The 25,454-nt window shown below is 43.7% G+C and overlaps 1 protein-coding gene across 1 annotated transcript; it reads left to right on the forward strand.

Moving 5' to 3' along the window:
• Positions 1–3,242: 3,242 nt before the first annotated feature.
• On the forward strand, positions 3,243–21,564 carry LOC311228522 (cell surface glycoprotein CD200 receptor 1-A; the record flags this gene model as incomplete). The annotated part of the gene is made up of 5 exons (XM_084314424.1): positions 3,243–3,474; positions 14,974–15,252; positions 15,917–16,025; positions 16,183–16,234; positions 21,239–21,564. The coding sequence occupies 5 exons, from the start codon at positions 3,243–3,245 to the stop codon at positions 21,326–21,328; spliced, it is 762 nt and encodes a 253-aa protein (XP_084170550.1). The 3' UTR covers positions 21,329–21,564.
• Positions 21,565–25,454: the final 3,890 nt, after the last annotated feature.

The following is a 25,454-nucleotide window of genomic DNA, read 5'->3' on the forward strand; positions in this document are numbered from 1 at the left end:
CAAAGATACCAAATTCATCAACCGTACTGACCTTAACCTTGACCTTAATTTTGACCTCTGACAAGTCCATGATCTCCAATAAAGGCTGGCTGTCACAAAACAGTCACATCTAGGGACCTCAAAACCTACTCTAGAGAGGCCTTTAACCAAGAACTGGAGAACATGGACTGGTCAGATGAACTCAGTGGTACACAGGTTGAAGAAACATGGCTTGGATTCAAAACCAAATTCACAACAATACTCAACAACATGGCACCCCTAAGAACCACCAGGGTTAAAAATCGCGCTGAGCCATGGATGCACACTGAAATACTGGCCGCTATGAAAACCAGAGACAAAAAATGCTCTGAACTTCATAAAAGTCAGACAAAGCTTTCCAAAAGCTCAAACAGTGAACTCCAAGCCCACGTGGTTGAACAAAAAATTCAAAGAAACAGACTAAGAAATGACGTAAACACCATGATCAAAACCGTAAAAGCAATGTCATGATCAATGACAAAACGGAGGAAAACAAAAACAAACCACGTGAACTTTGAAAATTACTCAATAATCAACTAGGCTGCAGTAAAAAAACTTAAAACCAGATTTTCAAACATAAACATAAAGACGGACAACATGCTCATCACAGACAAGCTGGATGTAGCCAATTACTTAAACATCTTCTTCACAAACATAGCCACAACACTGGTAAACAAACTACCCTCCCACTCAGGGCATTATGGGGTCGAACACATAGTAGCATACTACAAAAACCTAGGGGTCCGCAAAGACGACTTCAAACTAGAAATGGTAACAACCGATGAGGTACTCAAAAAACTGAGCGCCCTCCAACCTAACAAGGCCACTGGCCATGACAACATCCCCTCCAAATTCCTCAGAGACTCAGCAGCCGCCATCACCCCAGTCATCACACACATAAAAAACCTCTCCATAAAACAGGGACACGTCCCCAAGGACTTCAAAATTGCGAGAGTGACCCCTCTGCACAAAAAGGGCAGCAAATTAGACCCAGGCAACTACCGCCCTGTTTCTATTCTTACCTCCATCTCGAAAGTCATGGAGAAAATAGTCTACGAACAGGTCGAAAAGTACCTGGCGGAAAAAAATCTAATCTACGAATTCCAATCTGGCTTCAGAACATCCCACTCCACTGACACATGCCTTCTCTATTTGAACGACCACATCAAACAAGAGGTGGACGCGGGCAAATACTGGACCTACAAAAGGCCTTCGACACTGTCAATCACTCCATTCTGATTGACAAGCTAAAAGCAATTGGTTTTGATAGTTTGTCAGTGAGCTGGATGCAATCCTACCTGGAGGGGAGAGAACAGATGGTGGAGGTAAACGGTACTCTACCCCCCCCCGCTCACAGTGAGCTGTGGTGTTCCACAAGGAAGCATACTAGGACCGCTACTGTTCCTAATTTATGCAAATGACATGTCGTCAGCTTGTGACTGCAACTTGTTCTTGTTCGCGGACAGGGGTGCAGTCGTAATATGGGAAGCTCAACAAATCATGTTAAACCCAGATTCGGCTCAAACAAGGGACTAAACACGTTTCGCAATTATGCCACATCAATGTGGAACGCCCTACCCAAAGCTGTAAAGGAATGTGAATCCTTACCCACATTCAAACCCGCTCTTAAAGAGCACCTACGGAAGGCTGCAATTCTAAACTGGCCACCGTAAATGTCCAAACCCCCCCACCCCCACCCCCTCCTAATAGACAGTCTCCTCCCCACCGCATTTATATATTCTCTCCCCACCGCATGTATATATTCTCTCCCCACCGTATGTATATTTCTCTCCCACCCACCCACCCCCTCCTAATGTACAGTCCCCTCCCCATCTTATGTATATACTCTGTCAGGACTATGGGTAACAGTTGTGTGTATTGAGCCGTACTGTATTGTACCCATTCTGCAATCTGTTAAATAAAGTTGTCATTCATTAATTCATTCATTCCTTTAATTGAAAGTTATAGGAATACTTTTCCCATATTCTCAAATTCAACTCTCTCACTTCAAGTCTCACTATGAGCAACCAATGAGATATCATTTTAAAGAGGATAATATATCTGTATTTTACACATCTGTAAGACTGAGGATATGAGATTGAAGTGAGATCTTAAATCTTGTGAAGGTTTTATGGCTCCTAAATATCTAGGGCCCATATACAAGAAAATATTGAGAGCTCAATGGCTTCAAATGGTCTCAAAGAGGGATCTTCAAGAGCAATCATTCAGATACTAGTGAGATATATTATCACCGTATATGTAATATATCTGCCTATTTGTAATAATATGTACACATTGTACATAATTTACACTATCACAGTGAAGCCTCATACAGCATGATGATGTACAGTGTGATGATGACGTACAGCATGATGACGTACAGTGTGATGAAGACGTACAGTGTGATGATGACGTACAGTGTGATGATGACGTACAGTGTGATGATGATGTACAGTGTGATGATGATGTACAGCATGATGACGTACAGTGTGATGATGACGTACAGCATGATGATGTACAGCGTGATGATGACGTACAATGTGATGATGACGTACAATGTGATGATGACGTACAGCGTGATGACGTACAACATGATGACGTACAGCGTGATGACGTACAGCGTGACGATGACGTACAGCGTGATGATGTACAGCATGAGCGACCCAACTGAAAAAAAGACCCGGTCAAATTGGGCAGCCGGTCAAATTGGGGTCCACAAGATCCTGAGTTCGAACCCCGGGAAGAGGCCTTTCTGTGTGGAGTTTGCATGTTCTTCCCATGTTTGTCCGCTACTCTTGTTTCCTCCCACACCAAAAGACATGCATTTTAGGCAGGGACTATGGAAACTAGCTCATTAGCTAACTCTGAAAGACTTGCATTGATGTGGAAACAGGAAATGGTGATTCATGTGCATTCATGTGTTTACCCATGTCCCTGAGTAAACCTGAAACTTAAACTATAATAAGTAGCTAAACTCCAACCCACACATCAGACCAAAACAAAGAAAATGCGGAAAAAAGCACAATACCAACCAGGGCTCTTTAACCTAGAGGTAGCTGTTTGACGGCATAACATATTCTACCATAACATACACATCCTCTGGTTTTCCAACACATTGTATTGGCTTATAAAAGTTTCTTTTTTTTGGTTCAGTTTCCAGAAACAAAACTGTCAACGTGGGGAGTGATGTTAATCTGCAATGCACCGATAAAACTTGGAGCGAGATGATGTACATTATCTGGAACGTAGATCTGCATGGAAGACGTTGTCGGATAGCCTCTAGCAATGAAGGGCCGAGTGAGAACTCTTGTCGTGGCAAGGCTCTCCACAACAGCACCAGAGGTGAATCCTACCTCCAGATCTCAAACTTCTCAAAGGAGGACGAGGGGTTCTACAAGTGTGAGGCGGTTTACAGGGGAGGAGCCAACACCATACACTTCTATGTTTCTGCCACAGGTAACACCCTGCATTCTCTGGGATAAATACTAACACTGATTTTAATTGTGTTTTACAACATTTGGAAAATAATGCAGTGACCATTCAAGTTTCAAGTTCAAGTTTCTTTAATATTTGTCATACAGAAGTACAGAATACTTTTATACAAAATGCTTCTTACTGTTACGCTCCAGAGACTGTGCAAGACAAGATAAGTATGAAATAAAATAACATAGTAAAATTAGAAGTAAAAAAATGAGGTCACAGTGTTCAGTTTAGACATATGTACAATGTTCGATGCAGAATAGACGTAGTTACCATACAATATACAATACTGTGCAGTGTACTAATATACAATACTATATAGTGCAAGGCAGAAATGGGACGAGGTGCAATTTAGGTACAATTCACAGTAGGTGTACGAGTTGTAGTGCAAATCCTTTATCAATAAATATAAAGTGTAAAGTGTGTTTGTGTGATCTAAAGTGTGGAGAGTGGGTGCTGCAGTGTGTTGTTTGTTTGAGTGAGTGTGTGCGTGTGGGTGTGTGTGCTGTGTGCATTTGATGGTTGTTGCATAGTGTTTATTGTTCGTTTAGCAGCCTGATGGCCTGGGGATAGAAGCTTCTTCTGAGTCTTTCTGTGCTCGCCTTAAGACTCCGGTATCGCTTGCCTGACCGCAGCAGTTCAAAGAGGCAGTTGTTCGGGTGGCTCGAGTCCTTAATAATTCTCTTAGCCTTCCCCTTGCACCGCTTGTTGTAAATGTTCTGGAGGGTGGGAAGCCCCCCTCCAATTGTGCGTTCGGCTGAACGTGTCACTCTTTGTAGTCTGCTACGGTTTTGTGCAGTGCTATTCCCAAACCAGGAGGTGATGTTGCCGGTCAGGATGCTCTCTATTGTACATGAGTAGAAGTTCCTAAGGATCTTCTGACTGACTTGGAACTTCCTTAGGCGCCTGAGGAAGTAGAGGCGTTGTCGTGCCTTCTTCACAACACTGTCAATGTGTGTGGTCCATGTCAAGTCCTCGGATATGTGGGCTCCGAGGTACTTGAAACTGTTCACTCTCTCAACCGGTGCCCCGTCGATGCCGAGGGGGCTGTAGTCCTTGACCCCCGACCTCCTGAAGTCCACAATCATCTCTTTTGTTTTGCTGACGTTCAGGGAGAGGCAGTTCTCCTGACACCACTGTGACAGGTTCTCTACCTCTTCCAGGTAGGCCCTTTCGTCGTTGGCAGAGATCAGGCCCACCACTACTGTGTCATCACAAATTTGATGATGGTGTTGTTGTTCCGCTGTGCTACGCAGTCATGTGTGTACAGGGAGTAGAGGAGGGGGCTCAGAACACAGCCCTGGGGGGCCCCTATGTTGAGCGTGATGAATGAGGAGGTGCAGTTGCCGGCTCTTACCACCTGGGGTCTGCCCGTCAGGAAGTCCAAGACCCACTGGCAGAGGTCATAGTTCAAGCCCAGGTCCCTGAGCTTGGCTATGAGTTTGGAGGGGACTATGGTATTGAATGCTGAGCTGTAGTCGATGAACAGCATTCTCACATAGTTCCCCTGCCTCTTGTCCAGGTGTGATGCTGCTGTGTGCAGCACATGGGCTATGGCGTCCTCCGTGGACCTGTTGGGGCGATATGCAAATTGCAGAGGGTCCAGGTTGATGGGGAGGGAGGAACAGATGTAGCCCTTCACTAGCTTCTCAAAGCACTTCATGGCTATGGAGGTGAGGGCTACAGGGCGGTAGTCGTTGAGGCAAGCGGGCGTAGATTTTTTGGGTACAGGGATGATGGTGGACTTCTTCAGACAGGTGGGGATGACAGCCTGTTCCAAGGACAGGTTGAAGATGTCAGTGAATACCGGGGCCAGTTGGTCGGCACAGACTTTTAGGACGCGGCCGGGGATGCCGTCCGGTCCTGCTGCCTTCCTGATATTCACTTTTTTAATGATCCGTCTCACCTCATGCTCTGTTACCCTGAACACTGAGTCTCCATCAGCAGACCCCCCCCCCCCCCCCCCATTGCCGTGGTTTGTAGGCTGGTGTTGTTATTCACAGCCTCAAACCTCGCATAGAAGGAATTGAGATCATTTGCTAAGGAGATGTCACTGTTCAGTTTGAGGGGGGTGCCTTTGTAGTCTGTCATTGTTCTGAGGCCCTGCCACATGCCTCTAGAGTCAGCCTGTTCAAACTGAAGTTCAACTTTATCCCTGTAACGCCGTTTTGCCTCTATTACTGCTCTCCTGACGTTGTATCTTGCCATCTTGTGTTCTTCCATGTTGCCTGTCACCAGCCCGGTGTTGTATGCTGATGTGCGCACTTTCAGAGCCTCACGGACGGATTTGTCTACCCAGGGCTTTTGATTTGGGTAGATTTTAATTTTGGTGGAGGGGATTGTTTCTTCTACCAGAGTACAGACATAGTCAATTACCGTTTCGGTGTATTCGTTAATATTGGCTGTGTTATCACGGAATACACTCCAGTCTGTGCATTCAAGTGCAGCTTGGAGTGACTCCTCTGACGTCACAGCCCAACGCTTAACCTCTCGCGAGACCACCGGCGTTCGCTTGAGACTTTGTTTGTACTTTGGCAAAAGAAAGATGGCGGCGTGATCGCTTTTACCGAATGGACTAAGAGCCTGTGACTTGTACCCATTCTTAAATTGCGAGTATACATGGTCTAATATGTTCTCGCCTCTGGTGGGACAGGTCACATGCTGATAGAAATTCGGCAATTGCATTAATAACACAGAATACTGCACATGATAGCTGAGCTATGATAGCTGAACCATGATTGCTGAACCTTGATAGTAGTGCTGGGCGATATGGCCTAAATTTGATTTACAATATTTCAAATAGCTCATTAATTTGTGCAAAATAACTCTTGAATGTATCGCGCCGCTCCAGTAACTTCAGCCAAACAAACTTCACTAATGCCGCTTTTCCACTGCATGGTAACTACTTGACTTGTCTCTACTCGCTATTGGTACCTTTCTTGTACTTCGTTCCTTTTCCACTGCAGGTAGTAACCCCCCCCCCCCACCCCCCGTCACTGTAGCTGGTCGTCATAGGGTGCCGTGACGTCACCTTCATTATACAACGGCATGCAAATGTCTCGATTCTGATTGGCTGAAACAGTCAATTTACACGTATTTATTTTTCATAATCCCACGCTCTTGGTCCCAGGACCCGCCCACAACCGAATTACTATCACTCCGCCGTGCGACTTTGTAGGAAAAAACAAGATGGCGGACAATAATCTTTACAAATGGATATGTTGATAGCGTCATAACGACTAAATAAAAACCGATTCTGTCACGGCGAATGTCTTAGTTCTTTAAACAATGTTGGATGATGTAATTGATGGGTCATGAGTCATTGTGGAACAAAATAAAAATTGCGCAAATTGATTGATTGATTAATTGCAAATTTTTTTATTTTTATTTTTTCTATAGAAGCAACTGGGAGGTGCGCTGTTTTAAGTGAGGGTGGACTGAATGGATATGTTGATAGCGTCATAACGACTAAATGGAAAACGATTCTGTCACGGCGAATGTCTTAGTTGCTTAAACAATGTTGGATGATGTAATTGATGGGTCATGAGTCATTGTGGAACAAAATAAAAATCGCGCAAATTGATTGATTGATTGATTAATTGCAATTTTTTTACCTACTTTTCAATCTGCTTCTATAGAAAGTAGGTTACATTTTTTTTTTAAATAGGGCGAAGAAAACTTTTTTTCCCTATAGGGCAAAGAAAACTTTTTTTAATTTGTTTTACCTACTTTCTATAGAAGCATCTAAGAATGAATTTCTATAGAAAGTAGGTTAAAAACTAAAGAAAAGTTGGATGTGTTAGTTTGTTGGATGTCTAGGTGAAAGACAGTTGGATGTGTTAGTTTGTTGGATGTCTTAGTTGAAAGACAGTTGGATGTGTTAGTTTGTTGGATGTCTTAGTTGAAAGACAGTTGGATGTGTTAGTTTGTTGGATGTCTTAGTTGAAAGACAGTTGGATGTGTTAGTTTGTTGGATGTCTTAGTTGAGAGACAGTTGGATGTGTTAGTTTGTTGGATGTCCTACTGAGAACAGTTGGATGCACTTCCGAGCTGCTTCCACATGGAGGCAACTTCTCTTTTTTTCTTTTTTGGGAACTACTTTTTTTGGCGGATGGTTTTTTCAAAAAATCTTCAATTAATGTGTGTTTATTGTCTAGCAATAAGGTTGGATGAATATGCCAGTTGTATAAAAGCATTACACCACTTGTAGTCGTGGATTGTGAAAATTAGACCATGCCTAGGGGGGTCTAACGACCACCCCTAGGCATGGTCTAATTTTCACAATCCACTCCTGTGCGTGATGTAATGCTTAAACGCGACACACACACAGACACACATATCAAAGCTATCTATGAAACCAGTGCCTTAATATGTACACTAGCCGCAATGCTAACGGTTATAATGGGAAATCTCAGTCACATTAAGGCTGAGACGATATGCCATTTGGAAGAATCGATAAATCGGGACAACATTATCGATAAATATAGATATTTTTATTAGTATAAAAAAAAGTTATATTTTTTTTAATTATTATTATTTAAACAACAAATTTATGTTTATTTTGCAGCAATTCTTTGTTGTTGCCACCATCTTTAGTGTTATAGATTTCCCCATTCAAAACTACCACAGTGATCCATCTCATTTTATAGTCGGTGGTCTCTGGATGTGATGGAGGAGTGCACTGCATATTGAATGCATATATAGTGCAGAGTTGCAATTCTACTGAATTTACATGAAATGGGGATGTTTTAACTAAAACATGCCACAAGACCTAGTATTTTAGTATAGTATGAACTTGAATACTATGAAGTATAATTTTTTATTTATTTATTATAAAAAGAAAATTACACATGCAAAAATGTGAGACTGAGTGATGCCACTCATTGATTTCACGCAGTTATCGATAATTATCGATAAGTGGTAGCCTCACATTAGCACAAAAGCTAACAAAATCATTGCAATCTTTTTGTGAGACTAAACTCTTTGTTCTTAGTGGTAAATTGTGTTGTTGTTGGTTTTGTTTTATCAATAAATGAGGCAGAATACACAGAATGTATATTTTTTAGTCTGGGAGAACTCTTATTGCCTATAATAACAATAATATTATTATTATCATTATCATCATTATTATCATCATTTTACGAAAGGCCTGTAATGCTACTCATTTGAAAGCCTGATGATATTACTACTCTTTTAATAAGTATTACTACTGCTATTAGTGTAATATTAGCGTACTAACAATCATTTGCAAGCCCCATAACCCCTTATCAGTTTGACAGGTCCATCAGTCCGAGGCCACCGATCGTCCGGCCCTGCAGTGGCGAGACTCTCAGTTCCCCACAAACCCAATGGAGCCCGTCGAACACAGTGGCTACCGGTGCTTGCAAACAACAAACAGTGAAACTAAGCATTACTACTGTCAATAGTATATATATATATATAATATCCTCTATATAATCTTTAGCTGAAAAGCAGTAACCAGCAATTGATTCAATCTGCATGGCTTCCAGTTATAGCTATACCTTTACCTTCAGACGAGAGCAGGGCGAGGCCAGCGTCGTGACCCATTGCGGTAGAAAGCAGTCCATGAATTCAATAGGTATTATAACAAAGTTCTTTTTAATTAGAAAAAGCAGGTTACAAAAGAGACTGCATTGGAAATGTCCAATTCAGTTAAAAGAAGTATAAAACAAAACATCTCTTCTCTAGCATAGCAAAAACTCTCTTTGTCATTTAGAGATCTAAAAAAATATGTCTTGTCCTAGGGACGCCACCCTGAAAACTTGACAGATCCCGTTCCAATACACCGCTCAACGGTATCTGTCGCTATAAGAATGGTGTCTGAAGTAAAACATACAGGCCCTGCATCATATCAAGACCTCTTTACTATTGGTCTAAATACAGTGATGTCATAGTGATGTCATTCTACCAGCCAATCAACGTATAACACATAACACATTCAGTAAAGATGAACTCCTCCTTTTCTAGTTGTTACTGTAACTGAGAGAGAGTAATAGATTTCTTTGTGCTGGGAAAGCCCCTAGAATTCCATCTGCCTCTACGGGTCCCGGCTTTCTCTGCAGGCAGAGATTCACCCACTGTCAAGGTCAAACGCTCTGTGACCACATTCCTGCATTCTGTGCTGCACAGGCCTCTTCTCTTGTATTCCGACTGTGCAGCCCAGGCCAGACATAGATACTCGTGCAAAGCGCACAGTATATATATACATATATACATATATGCATATATATACATATACACATATATATATATATATATATATGAATACATACCACATATAGACACATACAGTAACATATGCCTAGATTTAAAACAGATATATACAATAAACATATGCTTAAACCTTTATATCCTACAATTGTCAGAGAGAACAGGATGTCATAATAACAAGTGTCACTAGTTGGCTGTGACTCTCAACACCCCATCTGTCATCTTGTTCGGTCATTTTCCACTGTCTTAATAGCGTCTGTACGGGGGGACGAGATGGCAATTGCGGGGTCACGATGGCTGTGACTCTCAACACTCTTCTACCTGCTTAGAACCTTGACAAAGCAGGTACTAAAAAAAGTACCAGGTACCATCCGCAAAATTTCGGCAATGGAAAACCGAAAAGGCAGAGTAATAATAATCTTCATTTATATAGCACCTTTCATACACAGAGTGCAACTCAAAGTGCTTAAAGGTCAACCTTCACGTTGTATTTTTGTTCAATAAACAATGTGGACTAGGCCAACAGTGACTTTCATGAAGAATGGAAAAAAAAGTATTGAAATTGACCCAGTTTTAGCGTTTTTATCAAACATTTTGTCTGCCCAACACAATCACCACGCACATGCATATTTTAATCAATGGTTCATAACGTGCGTGTGTAATCGAAATGATCGTCACAACAGGTGCAGGGCACCAGGGGGCTCACCAGGGGGCGCTGAGAGTCACACACAGCTAGTGGCAGGCACTGATTATGCTTGCTACTACTAGCCGAATGAAAATGTATCTGTTTCACCTAACACTATTGCTCCGTGATTATAGCCACCCATCTCTAAAGCCACAACCACGTTACCATATTTGTAATAATGTAAATCATTGTGTCATTGTACACATATTGTGTTTATAACGTTAGTAGCTAACATAGCTTAGCTTGGTAGCTATTGTGCTAACAAAATATCCCGACATCCGGCTCGCTGGCCGGCATGAACGGCCGACCCAAAATGGTTCTCTCCTCTCTGTACACCCCGTCCCCACGGGTACCCTGCCGGGGGGCCCATGGACGCGACAACGGCGACAATGGTGGCAGCCTGTAGGGTGTTCGAGCCCGTAAAGGCTAGTGGTACACGATAGCTATGAGCTAACAACGGCCGCCGCTGTTGTCGCGTCCACAAGCTCCTCCGCAGGACACCCGCAAGGACGGGGGCACACAAAGAGGAGAGAACCATAGGCTAACGTCAGTGTAGTGGTCCCGACTGTAGGCAGCAGGTACCATAGGCAGGGACGGCGGAGCTATATAGGCTAACTGTGATGCACCGAGTGGGCCACCATTGAACTAGTACTATGACCCGGACGGGCAAGGCATTTCCTGAAGTGACGTCACGGCCGTGCTAGCTTTTAGATTCGGCTCATTAATATGCACCTGTAGTGACGTCGGCGTTTGATAAGCTTTTTTGATTCGCGTGTGCATGTTATTCGTGCATGGACCTTTTTAACTCTTTCAGAGTGGCATTTCCGGTGTCAAATGGAAAAAAATAAATAATGAAATTATATACCAATGATGTAAACTACCCATAATTGATCAGTAGGGTTTAACCTGGAGGTTGGGCTTTAACAGAGACATGTCTTCTTTAAACAAGCCAAGAAGAAAAAACAAGAATACCATAAGGTCCATAAACTCAAAATAAATAATAAATGCATGCAACACTCCCAGACGTACCCCACGCAAAGGTAAGGAAAAACTCACTAAAACCTAACAATAGGAAAAAATGCACCACAGGCAATGTGGAGGAGAGAAACCTTAAAAGGGCCAATTCAAGGGGGGATCTCCCTTCTTACAGTAGATGTCGGTGATATTAATGTTGCATTAAAAACAGGCGAACAGCTGGTAAGCATGCACCCATGTGTGTAGTGAAACACAGATGAGTGCATGCGATAGCAACTAAACATTTTGAAAAATTAAATATAGAGCTGATAGTGATAACAACTTAACAGACGTTCTACACTCTGGTCATCACTCCGAGACAGCCGAAGACAGGGAGACAGGAGGCGACGCAGAGAGGGTCACATCCTCCCGGTCATCACGGGACGTCGAACATTCCGGTCATCACTACGAGACAGCCGGAGATTGGGAGACAGGGGGGCACGCAGAGGGGGGTTGCATCCTGGGTGGGTGTCATCACGGGATGTCCAGCTCTCCAGTCATCACTCCGGCCGGAGATAGGGAGACAGGGGGGCACGCAGAGGGGGATCGCATCCTGGGTGGGTGTCATCACGGGACGTCCAGCACTCCGGTCATCACTCCAGGACAGCCACTCACAGGGATACAGGGAGACGGGAAAGGCGTTAGACTGCACGCGTGATTGTGATGGGCGAACATAGCAATAGATACATGTGGTAGGCATATGAAGTAAGCATATTTTGTGAATACAATAGAACAGTCAGTTTTGAGGAATTGCCTCCTTGTAGGTGAGTGACACTGCTGGCCCGATGAGACTGACCGCGCAGCATGTCAGGGACAGAGAGTACAGATATGAGAGGCCTTCTGTACGTTTTGAGGGGTTGTTTCCTTATAGGTGAGTGACAGTGCTGGCATGTCAAAGTCACAGAAACAAATAATAAAAAATAAAAAAAATTATTGGGATTTTAAAATCAGCTAAAAGCAAGAGTATAAAAATAGGTCTTGAGCTGTGTAGAGAGTAGAGTCGAGTAGGTACCATGCAGTGGAAAAGCGCCATAACAGACTCTATGTTCAGCTCCTCCCATTATGAGAGGACGAGTACCAAATGGAGAGAGATAACGTCAGCAATCTCATTCCATATAGCCAAGGACATGATTCCCATTTATACAGTGGAAAAAGAAGGATTCCGAAAACGAATGAAAACATTAGAACCGAGATACGAGTTGCAAATTGATACACGTTACGTGTCCTATTTTGGAACTAATTTGGTCCCGCTCGCATCTTTCTCTTTCTCCGCCATGTTCGCCTGCAAGAGCTACTCAGAGGCAGGGGTGGAGCGCTGCCGCAGAAAATGAAAAGCAAGAGCAACGAAATCTTTGAAGTAGTTTAGAAAATAAAACTCGATGTTGCCCTTTCCATATCGAGCATTAATAAAATATCGATCGAATCGAGGTTCACGATATATCGCCCAGGACTACTTGATAGCTGAACCGTGCTAGCTGAACCGTGATAGCTGAACCATGATAGCTGAACTCAGATAAGACATATTACTTTTTTCCTCTATTCCTATCCAGTTTCCCATATTCCCAAACCTTACCAAAGCAGGAGTGCTGATCTGGGCTGGGTCAGTGACCAGCAGTGTTGTGCTAGTTACTGAAAAATAGTAACTCAGTTACTTTACTAGTTACTTCATTTCAAAGTAACTTCGTTACTGTACTAGTTACTTACACCCAAAAGTAATGAGTTACTGTGAAAAGTAACTATTTAGTTATTTAAAAAAAAGATTAAAAAAAAAAGATTGCTCCCGAGTCCCATGCCCTATAGTACTCAAAATCGGTTGATCAACTTGACAGTTTCCATTCACATCACCGAACTCTGCTAAGCAATGTGGTCTAGATACAAACACAAATCTGACACAAACAAATGTTGTCCCGAGTCATATAATAAGAAGTGCGCCGGTTGAAGGAACAGCCTTGATGTCGCCGGAGCGTTTCATTATAACCATTATAATTCAAGGGTACTACGACTATGCTTGCACCTCATGGTACCAAAGCACCTCAAAGGCGCTTAAAACAAAATTACAAACATCACAAAACAAACTGGTCAGACTACTACTTGACCTGAACCCCAGAACCCACCTCACCCCTGCCCACTTTGACAACCTAGGATGGCTTAGAGTAGACGACAGAGTACAGCAACTTGCAATGGGCCTGGTCTACAAGATACACTATACGACCGGGGTACCCATGTACATGTCAAAATACTTCCCAAAGGTCAGTGAATACCACAACCACTACACCAGAGGAAGCTCAACAAATCATGTAAAACCCAGATTCGGCTCAAACAAGGGACTAAACACGTTTCGCAATTATGCCACAACAATGTGGAACGCCCTACCCAAAGCTAGCGGTAACAGTACTGTATATTTGAATACCGTTTATGTCACAAATGTATCAGTACTAAATACTTATATGTCCCTATGCCATAAATGTCATGTATGTTGTGTATGTCATAAATGTCTATATGAATTGAAAATGGGGGACCCTGATGGAAACAAGACAAACGTCTTTCTCTGGTCTGCATCCCCTTAACAATTGTATGTATTGAGCCGTACTGTATTGTACCCATTCTGCAATCTGTTAAATAAAGTTTTCATTCATTCATTCATTCACCATCTTGCAAGTTGCAACGTTGTTTAAGATATCAATCAAAGCATTGCAACGTTAGAATAGTTAGGATATCAATTGTGCATGAAAGGACTATATTTATATTGTTTGGTTAGTATTATATGAGATTCCCTGGCAGATTTCGTACAGTCAATATCCGTTGATCAACTTGAGTTTCACTCACCAAAGTCTGCGGTGGTTGAGATGTAGTAACGTTACGTTAGTCCAGTTGACTCCAGCAGCGCCTCAAACATGTTCTTTATCTCGTTTCCATGTTGTATATTAATTATCTCTCCAAGTAGTTGCTAAATGGTTTGTTAGTTTGTTACTGCATTCTTTGTATGTAGATTCATAGCGAGCGTTTGTTTTGTTTACAATAGAGAGGGTCTATTTCTTTCCGTAGCCGCATTTGTTGCGCACTTCTGATTGGCCAGTGGCCAGACTCGCCTCGTATCATTCTACGCGGGTGGGGATGAGGATAATAATAATAATAATAATCACTACCGCTCGCTATCAATCTACGCCGTATATAACGCAAATAACGCAGTGACGAACCATTCAGTAACGTAAGTAGCGTTACTGAATTTCAAAAGTAATGCGTTAGAGTACTAGTTGCGGCAAAAAGTAACTTCGTTTCTGTAACGCGTTACTTTGTAACGCGTTAGTCCCAACACTGGTGACCAGTGATGCTTTATTCAAACTAAGAGACTGAAGCTGATTCTAGATCAGTACTCTCACTTTGAGAGGCTTTGAGAATATGTTGAATAATAATAAGACCACTATGATGACGTTCTATTATGTATTTCAAGTCCTGTTGAATCATAATAACACTTTCCCTCTATTTCTGTACAGTTTTGTTAAATAATTATAAACCAAAATGATGTCTTCTGTATTCCTGCCCAGTTCCTCCCAGGTTCTCAGCCTGGTTGGAGTGGGAGGACGACCGGCTGGTGGCTGTGTGTTCAGCTGAAGGAGGGAAACCTGCTGCAACCATCACCTGGAGGAACTCGGAGAACTTTACGTCTAAACCTGCCCAGAGAACTCAAAAAGACCAAGACGGGTCCTACACAGTGACAAGCTGGCTGGTTGTGCCAGAGGCTGTTGCTAGGGGCAATTTGACCTGTGCACTTGGCCACTCCTACTGGAAAGTGGAGCAAACAAAGATAGTAGAAATCACAAGAGGTGACAGTGATAATAGCACCCGTACTATAGGCCCTTTTCACAGTGGCCATTTTGTCATGTCATGTCAAAGAGCTAGTCAGATGATGTCACTGTTTCAAATGTAAACAGTGGTCATACGACTCTATCTCTCAACATACATGTACATTGATATACTGTATCGATTCACAGACACAAGCCAAATGGTTACTGGTGGACAAGTTAATGTTGTGCCAGATGGCAGGTAGACAGGAAGTGAAGTGAGTCACTGGCTCAAGTTAAACCTGCTCAATCAAGTACAAACAAGGACCGCCACTTGGTGACCAAACATGGCACTGCAACCAAATAATAACACAAAATATAATAGTCACATGTGTGACTGTTATAGTCTCACTGAAATGGTTCCCACACGCCTGAACAGAATGGAACCCTAATTAATGTTATTAACTACACTTATGTTTACCCTGCAACGGCATGTCAAAATGGCTGCCGTGAAAAGGGCCTATTCTTTTAAATATAGAATGGAAACAAACAAGGTGAAGATGCAAAGAGTTTGTTTTAACTCAGAGGAACTGAACTCAACACATTGTGGAGGGTATAGTCAATCTGGCTGGTGTGACTCTGACTCCACCAGCTACTGTGTCTAGTTGGTGAGAAGGTTAATTAACATGTTCTTTGTGTTCTTCAGCAGCCCGTGTTCCCTGGGTGCCTCTTCTGATCTCTGGCCTTGTCGTCACCGCCCTCGTGGCTCTCCTGGCTGTTCTGTTCTTCACACGTAAAACCCTCATCTTACTCAGGTATGCATATCCATTCATACTGATGGAGTGACTGATGGAAAATACTACTCATGAAGCTAGTTACTGTCGAGTGACTCTGATATGACGTTGTTTGCTGTGATTGACAGGCCTTGTCGAGTGACTCTGATATGATGTTGTTGTTTGCTGTGATTGACAGGCCTTGCTGGCAGAGCTCTATCTCCACACCATCAGAGTCTAAATCTCCACCGGTAAGAATCATGGGCCCTCATTTATCAATGGAGCGTACGCACAGATATGTGCGTAACCCGTGCGTACAATAATTTCTAGGCAAAGTGTGTGACTTATCAATTTGAACGTGTGCTTGACTTTGTGCGTATATTTACGTGCGTACCTGGCCCCCGGTGGTAGAATATTATTATTGCAAAGCGGAAATAAGCTTCCGTGCATTAGCTTCAACACTGGTGTGTTCTGTAGTATGACCCGTAATTCATTATAGTTCATTGTAATATAGCGACAGTAGTGTAATTATTGTCAAACCCTATAAATATAGCATTTGGAATAAGTCTTTCTTTCCGAATGAATGCAGCATGGTTTATATATAGGGTTATCGGAATAAATGGGGTGCACTGACTGCACTCGCGGGGAACTGTTTTCAGAGATAGCAGATAGGAATGAATGAATGAATGAGGGGCAGTCTAATTGCAGAGAGAACATAAAAAATATGAACTAGAGTCCGCTATACCCGAGACACATCCTTCATTTGTACAGCAATTTAAGACAGAAATTGGAGCATGGAACAAAACGCACAAATGCCATCCCCATGCACATTCAAGTCCTCTCCACCCTCGGGCCTTGGCCACTGGCACGGTCCATCGTGATATTGGAGATGGATCGAGCAATAGACTGTTACTGTACCACTCATGTAGCTGTCAAAGCTCCATCACAAATGCAGTTATGTGAATAGAAAGGTTCTTGTATATGCTCTCGTATTATTGTTTATATAGGCTACCTAATACCGACATCAAAATAGATTGTATGCCTCTACAAATCATATGCAGGTAGAAAATGTACGGGAAATCCGTCGCGATTCGGAATGAAATTGACAGAGAACTTTAATCCCTGGGTATTAATCAAAACGAAACGAAGAAAAAGCAGTCATATTCCAGCATGGTTATTAATGACACCAATGGCAAACAGTGGTTAACGGTTTTTATTAGTGTTTGCGCTGCCCAGGCAGCAATGGTCTTTAGGAAGTTAATAGATATCATATCCGACTGGGCGGCTACGTGGCGTAGTGGGCAAGGCGCTCGCCACGAAATCTGGAGACGCTAGGCTCGGCTGTTCGAGCCCAGCGCTCCACATTTGCTTTCAGTTTAGCTGGTCGTCCGTACTAATACACATTGGCCATATTAGGGGGTGGGAAACTGATGGGTGGGGATCGGGCGTTGTGGACAGTGACTCCTACAGGTCGGTTGGTGCGCCTGCGCAGTGGAATCAGGAAGTGTCGGGGGCAGCGTGAGCCTCCCACGCGTTACTCCTCGCCACTGAGAGATCGAGCTGCGCAGGTGAAAAGATGCGACTGCTGTTACCTCAAGTACCGGAGGGGACTTGTGCTATGTATGACTTAGTCCACATTGCAGCCGGCTTGTGGGAGGCAAGAAACAGCGTTCGTGACAGGGGAGGGTTGAATTGGATGATACGAAATTGGGATGGGAGAAAAATATAGAAAATGGGAGAAAAAAAGTGGATAAAAAAAAAAAATAATCATATCCGACTGTTTCCGGCATCACCGTGTACATGTCTGTCAGCCTGTCGCGTATTTCTCCCAGGCGTTCGCTCGGCTTAGTCCACTTGTCCACATTTCATGGGGGTGTTCATTACCATATATGGTTAATTACGGGCGGTTCTATATGCAAATGCACGAGCGTGGAGCGTAGATCAAGTGATATTTATCAACACAGAGTACTTGCAGGTGTGCGTGGGACACGTCTACGCACGTGTGATGAATCCAGATTTTTCTGTACATACACACATTCTAAATTCTGTGCTTAACACATCCACCGCCGTTCACGCTGTACAGCGTTATTGCCTGCCATGCGTTGTCTGCCAAACCACGCTGTACAGCGATATTGATATCATATTAAATTTTTTCGCCATGGCATTCATAATTCAGCCACCCAGCCTCTGGTGATACAGTGGGACTCTGCACAATATTGCAACGCCTCAATACCACCGCCGGGTGGATGATCGGGCGAGTTGCAACCGGAAGTGGCAATCGGTGCATCTGGGAAATCCGTCCGGCAGTCACATATTGTTCCAGACATACACTGGCGTGCATATGGATCGCTGCCATAACTCAATAATCGATATGATTTGGGCGTTTATTGCGCCGTACAAACCGGAAATGGATCTAGGAGATCGACGTCAAATAAGTGGGATCTTTTTCCTCCAGTCTCGTTGGCGAACGGTAAGAGGACACTGACGCCCCCCCCCCCCTTTCCTCCGCACATGATGACACATAACGTATAGGATCATATACAGTTGAATTTTTTAATATAGCGTGTATCGGGAATAAACGGCAATCGATAATCTATATAGGCCTATAACTCACGTCCTAGGAATTACTGCAGAAAACGATAAAAACATACTTATATTCTAGAAGCTATTTTTGTATGAATGTTTGAATGAAAAAGTATAACATTCCTACATCCTGAACGATAGATAATCGATGTTGAATGGGCCATAGTAATGTCAATTTAGCAATACAATTAAAAAAGTTATAGCCCTGCAAAGAAGGTGAACATCTCCATAGGCTTAGAGTGGTGGCAGACTGGCTGGATATAAGTCATGGCAGGGAATGTGTTAAGAACGAAAATAGAACACTTTCTAAGAGTTGTTGATAAATGAGGGCCCTGGTGACTATACTATATATACTATATGTATAGGCCTATGACATACTGTATATTCTAAACTAGAGGTGAAGGGGAAAAACATAATTTGTTGTGCTTTCCTTCCTCCAATGTGTTGTGGTGTGTTTTAATGTGTTGTGGTGTGTTTTAATGTGTTGTGGTGTGTTTTAATGTGTTGTGGTGTGTTTTAACCTCTTAAGCATCGGACGGCCCGATGGCAACGTTGCAGCACTTTGCTCTCGTCTGTCGGCTCCGGGCTGCGTTTTCGCCGATTAACCAATACATTGTTGGAAAGTTGAATTTGCCGCCTTTCAATCGCAAATGACTATGGGTATGACAGGTGTTTTATACAAAATGTGCAGGACTGTAACACAACACAACACATTAAATACACCACAACACATTAAAACACACCACAACACATTAAAACACACCACAACACAACACATTAAAACACACCACAACACATTAACCTCTAGTTAAAAATGGGGCTATTTTAGTTTTTGACGAGTGCATACCCAAAGTAATTCGAGATTTATTATATTTTATACTTATAGCACATGCATGAGTCTGGTCTCTTTTGCAGAGTCTATGGATGCGGTTAGTGGGGCTTTAGGATTTACAAACCTAGAAAGTTTTACAGTAGGCATCAACTGCTCTTTAGTGACAAATACTCATTAGCACACTGTATTTCCCCCCAACAACAGCATCCCGTCTAGTATGTGACACACCCCCACACCCAGTGGAAGTAATGGACAAAACAGTTTCCCCCCCAAAATAGTAACGTACCTTTCATCTGTTGAGACTTACAAATTAGTGTATGGCCCCTTTAAATTCCCCAAATAATTTATCACAATATTCTTGGTCACAGTTATTTCACTGAGGTAAGTAATTCCCTTATACAAGTGAAACAACACAAGCAAACATCCAATTATAGCTTTTATTTGACTGTATAGTGCAAGGTCGGCACAACAGTAACAGTGCATGTTACATTACTGGTTGACATTCCCTTTAAACACTGCGCCTCCCCTTACCTCTAGCGCCCGCCCGGTAAATCACCTCTCAACCCAAGAGTCCCCAATTGCTCTCCCTTTTCCCAACATACACTTCACAGCTTAAACCCGCTGGTAATAAATTGCAGTACACAAATCTTAAGTGCGCCCACACTTTTAAGAACATTTGCTTATAACTAAGCCGGCACCTTAAAATATCAATCCCCCGTTTCAGAGCTGGGTCGTGGCTAGCCGACGTGGTGGCCAAAAACAGAACGGCCCCTTCGCTCAGTCCTGAGCATGTACAAAACAAAAGGTGATCATTTCCAACGACTTGAGGTGTGGAATGCACCTTTAATGAACTCACTCACAAATAAGAGTCTACAGCCACGGCTTGTGAGGACCCACATACACAATGTCTGAGCCACGGTAAGTAGTCTGTATCTACAGCCGTGGCTGGCTCAAAGCATGCATAATACATAATGTCTGTGCCCATTCGACAATAAAATGGTCCCGAGGGACTGTCACCTGATACACAAAGGCAAAGTTGGTAGAGTAGTCAGTAGGTGGTCCGGTGTAATACAGTAGACGACCAGTAGAGTTTCTTCATGACGAGTCTTTCTCTCGACGTTGGGCCGGCGACACGGGGCGCTAAGCTAACAGGCTAACTCAAAGGTACTTTGCTAAGCTATTAGCCGGGATGGCTAACCTGACTCACCGACTCACTCTTTACACGCAAGCTTGACGTCGTCAACACATGTCCAACCGCCGACCGTCTTCTTCCTCGCGCGCGACTTGACACTATACTTACAATATATCACGTTGTTTCTTTGATTCTCCGGTTCACTATTAGCCTTTAGCTTGTTACTCGATACGGAGCTATTCTCCATAGGTCCGCAGTCCGCACATAGTCATTGCTCTCGAGAACTCGTGCACTTTTCTCTTCTTCGTGTCCTCTTCAATCACTTCCGCGCCGGCTCCTCTGACCACCAGACTGACACCCAACCGGCTCCCGCTAACGTCAGTCCTCCCAAAAGGAAAATCTCAGCAGAGTTCCACAAGACACGTTCAAGTGTCTACAAATGTATTGAATGATCGGGAGAAACGCAGCTCAGAGTATGAGGGCCGTCGAACCTTAAGTGTGTTGTGTTGTGGTGTGTTTTAATGTGTTCTGGTGTGTAGTGTGTTGTGTCCTGGTGTGTTTTTGTGTCTCTTGGTGTGATTTGGTGTGTTCTGGTGTGATCTGGTGTGATTTGGTGTGTTCTGGTGTGATTTGGTGTGTTCTGGTGTGATTTGGTGTGTTCTGGTGTGATTTGGTGTGTTTCGATAATAGATTCTCTGTCTTTCTCAGACTGAGGAGGTGGAGGAGGTGGAGCCGTACGCCAGCTACGTGCAGCGAGTCAACTCCATATACAACTCATCAGCTGACCTGTTCACATAACACACATACATATGTTTATGAGACATTGGAGGCTGATGAAAGAGATGCAGGGTGTGATGAGAGAGGATGAGGCTGCCAGGTGTAACCTGCCTAGACGTTGTGTACGTGGGCTAGACCTCCTACGTGTGGTAGGCCTCCTACGTGTGTGTAGTATGACCATAACTATATCAGTCAACTCCTGAGATGAAGTCCTGTTGGTTGGGAAAGCAAACCCTCGACTAGTCACGCACTTGTGCCCTGGCCGGTTTGGACTTCAAACAGAATTTTAGAAAGCACACTGGTCCGCTTTCTATGGTTATATATTATATTACATTCACATTGTAAACATTTAGCAGAAGCTCTTATCCAACAGGTACAACCCTGTCGATTGCATACTGAAAGTAAATTGGACGCTATTCTGGAACCATTTGTAGCAGATGCACAATGAATGAATGAATGAATGAATGAATGAATGAATGAATGAATGAATGAATGAATGAATGAATGAATGAATGAATGAATGAAAACTTTATTTAACAGATTGCAGAATGGGTACAATACAGTACGGCTCAATACACACAATTGTTAAGGGTATGCAGACCAGAGAAAGACGTTTGTCTTGTTTACATCAGGGTCCCCCATTTTCAATTCATAATGACATTTATGACATACACAACATACATGACATCATGACAATTATGACATAGGGACATACAGGTATATAGTACTGTTACATTTGTGACATATACGATATGCAAATACAGTACTGTTACCCAGAGATCCTAACAGAAAATATATACATATGATGGTGAGGAGACTATACATTAGGAGGGGGTGGGTGGGTGGCTGGGAGAAAATATAGACATACGGTGGGGAGATAATATATACATACGGTGGGGAGGAGACTGTCCATTAGGAGGGGTTTGGACATTTACGGTGGCCTGCGGCTGTGGGTAGGGCGTTCCACATTGATGTGGCATAATTGCTAAATGTGTTTAGTCCCTTGTTTGTGCCGAATCTGGGTTGAACATGATTTGTGGAACTCCCTCTGGTGTTGTGGTCGTGGTATTCACTGACCTTTGGGAAGTATTTCGACATGTACATGGGTACCTGAGTCTGGCCTCTTTTGAAAGGAAACTCTCTGAATTTTCTTTCACAACAAGAATTACTCTGAGTGCTATTGTCATAGAGTTACAGAGGTTTGAACACACTGAAATAAAAATATTTCTTTGTATGAATTATTTGCCTGCAGATCTATCTACTCTATAGTTATTAGCTGAAAACACTGCTGGGGCCATAGCCTGAAGTCTTACCTACTGTAGAACATGTCCAAAGTCGATATAATATAGACAAACAAACCCTCAACCACCAGAGGAGCGACAACAACAGATCAGCACAACTTGCTCTCCGGAGAGAGAGGCGCACGCTCATTCTCTTGCGTACGGTACGCTTTTACTGCTTCTCGGTCTCAGAAAACCAACTCAAGTAATGTTGTATTCACATACCAGAGCTGTTTGGTCCGCTTTAAGCGCACCAGAGTTAGTTTCCTCTGATAGTCCGCTTGATTTGGGGTAGTGTGAAAGCTCATTCAAACTCTGGTGCGGACCAAAAAAGCAAACTCTGGTCCGCCTGAAAACATAGGTTTCGGTTCGCTTCCAAGTGAATCCTGGTGCGTACTTTTGTGGTATGAATGCTCATCGGACCAAACGCAAGACCATATAGGAAGTGACCCGATAAACTGTGCATCTTGAGTAGAAGGTGTTGTGTAAACCTTATACCTTTAGTTCACAGATAATAATAGACGGAGAGATGTGATCACGTTGACTCTTTAATGCTAGGTCAGTCAGGAACTAATGTGCAGCATACAAATGTGTCCGTGTAGCAACACGGGCCAAACCCTTACAGGACATCTTCCCCTTTTAGTAAGAAACATCTCCCAGTCCCTTAATAACAATACATCATATTTTCAAGTATTACACCACAATAGGCATCCAATATTTTCAAACAATAATCTCAACAAGACTCTTGTCTTGCATCTCTTACTGAGATTATGAACAGATGCAAATCACATCATCTTTCCTCTCTCTTTTTTTTTCTTTTTCGAACAGTCATTCACCCCCCCCCCCCCCCCCCCCCCCCCAGTCTCTCACATATCCAATCTAACTGGAGGACGTGACACTCTGCCAGAGGAGGTCACATAGGGCACTTTGGTGTTATCAGAATGTCTGTCATTTCTAATGTCACTGGCACTTTGAGCTGGCTGGTATGGGTGTGTCTCTGAGTTATCTTGTTCCACAGTAGGCTCAGGTATCTCAGGTGTTGTTGCCTGTGGAGGAGGTTGCTGAAGAGTGCGCAGGTGAGCACAATTTCTTCTCAACTGTCCTTCGTCCGTCTGTACGATGTATGACCTGGGCGTTGTCGCCTGCTGTATGACAGTCCCTCCTCTGTTCTCTTTGGGAGCCACACATTTTGGCCACAACTGCAGCGTAGGTAAGGGACGGGCTCCGTGACGTAGATTGTAGCGACGTTGTTGATCCTCTTTTGCCTGCATCTCCGACTTCCTGAAGTCTCTGATGTTTGGCCAGCGAGGGAGTAGAGTCTTTGGGAGTTGTGGTTTGTTGGAGCGAATCTGTCTCCCCATGAGGAGCTGTGCAGGGGAATAACCGCTCTCCAGGGGCGTGGCGCGGTATGCCAACAGCGCCTTTGCCTTGTCGCCTCCTCCTTTCCACAGCCCCTTCACTGTAGCCACGGCCCACTCAGCCTCTCCGTTTGCCTGCGGATACCATGGACTGCTAGTCACATGGGTGAAACCATACTCACCCGCAAAGCTCTGGAAGGGTAACCCACTGTATTGGGGCCCATTGTCCGAAACCAGGGTCTGCGGGGTCCCGTGCCGGCTGAACACGTCTTTCAGCGCAGCCACGACTGTCTCCGCCGAAGCTACCTTAAGATGGGCAACTTCTATATATCGCGAGAAAAAGTCCACAATCACCATATAAGTCTTCTTCTCCCAGAAAAACAAGTCAGTAGCGACCCGCTGCCAGGGCCTTTCTTGCACTGGTGTGGGGACCAAGGGCTCTCTGCGTTCTGCCCTGTGTTGTGAACATGTGTCACACTTTTCCACCAGCTGATTGATGTATACCGACAGTCCGGGCCACCAGACTGACTGGCGTGCTCTTGCTCTGCACTTGACAACTCCTTGATGTCCAGCGTGCAGGTCATTAAGCACCTCCTGTCTGATGCATTGGGGAATCACGATCCTCTGACCACGCAGCAGTAGCTCACCAGCCAGTGTGAGGTTCTCTCTTTCTGGCCAGTATGTCCCCAACTCCGGTGGGAGGTCATGCTTCTCAGGCCAACCTGTTTTACAGTATCTGATGAGCTTTGCACAGACAGGGTCAACACCCTGTTTCTCCTGTATGCTCCTCAGCCTAGCTTCTGTGGCTGGGAGGCTTTGCACAACTGCATCCACGAACACTTTGACACTTTTTTTCAACTGAGTGCATGCTGCTTGGCATCGCTGTGACCTGGGGCCCTGTATCCAGCTTGAATAGGGCCTCCTGTCCTCTAGCTCTAACAGTTCCAGCCATTCATCTTCAGGTTCCTCTAGGTTTACTACGTTCAGGAACGCAAAGTCCTCCTATTCATCTTGAGAAGTCTCTGTGTGTGCCAGTGTGATGTCATGGACCCCTTTTCCTGTTCTGCATGTCTTTGCAAAGTGTCTTTTTTTATGACACACTCTACACTCAGCATCCCGGGCAGGGCATTATTTCCACATGTGCCACATCCAGGAGACTGTGTGTCCGTTCTGTATTGCTGTGCTTTCTGCCATCTATTTTTTTGTATGGCATCCACTTGTGCAGCTGCCTGCTGCTCAGTGCCTCTTAAGACAGGCTGTTGTTTCTTTATTGCTGCACTCTGCTTCACTTTAGTCATTGCCTTTTCCAGAGTTAAATCTGCATCCATTTGCAGGTTTTCTGATAGCTTGGCATCTCTTATGCCTACTACAATCCTGTCCCTTATCAAGTATTCTCTTAGGGTTCCAAATTGACAATGTTCAGCCAGTGTGTGTACAGCAGTGATGAAGGATTCAACATTCTCACCCGGTTCTTGGTTCCTTCTGTTGAAACATGCTCTTTCAAATATG

This window comes from Notolepis coatsorum (assembly GCF_963971535.1).
Source record: "Notolepis coatsorum genome assembly, chromosome: 5".
Classification (NCBI taxonomy): Eukaryota; Metazoa; Chordata; class Actinopteri; order Aulopiformes; family Paralepididae; genus Notolepis; species Notolepis coatsorum.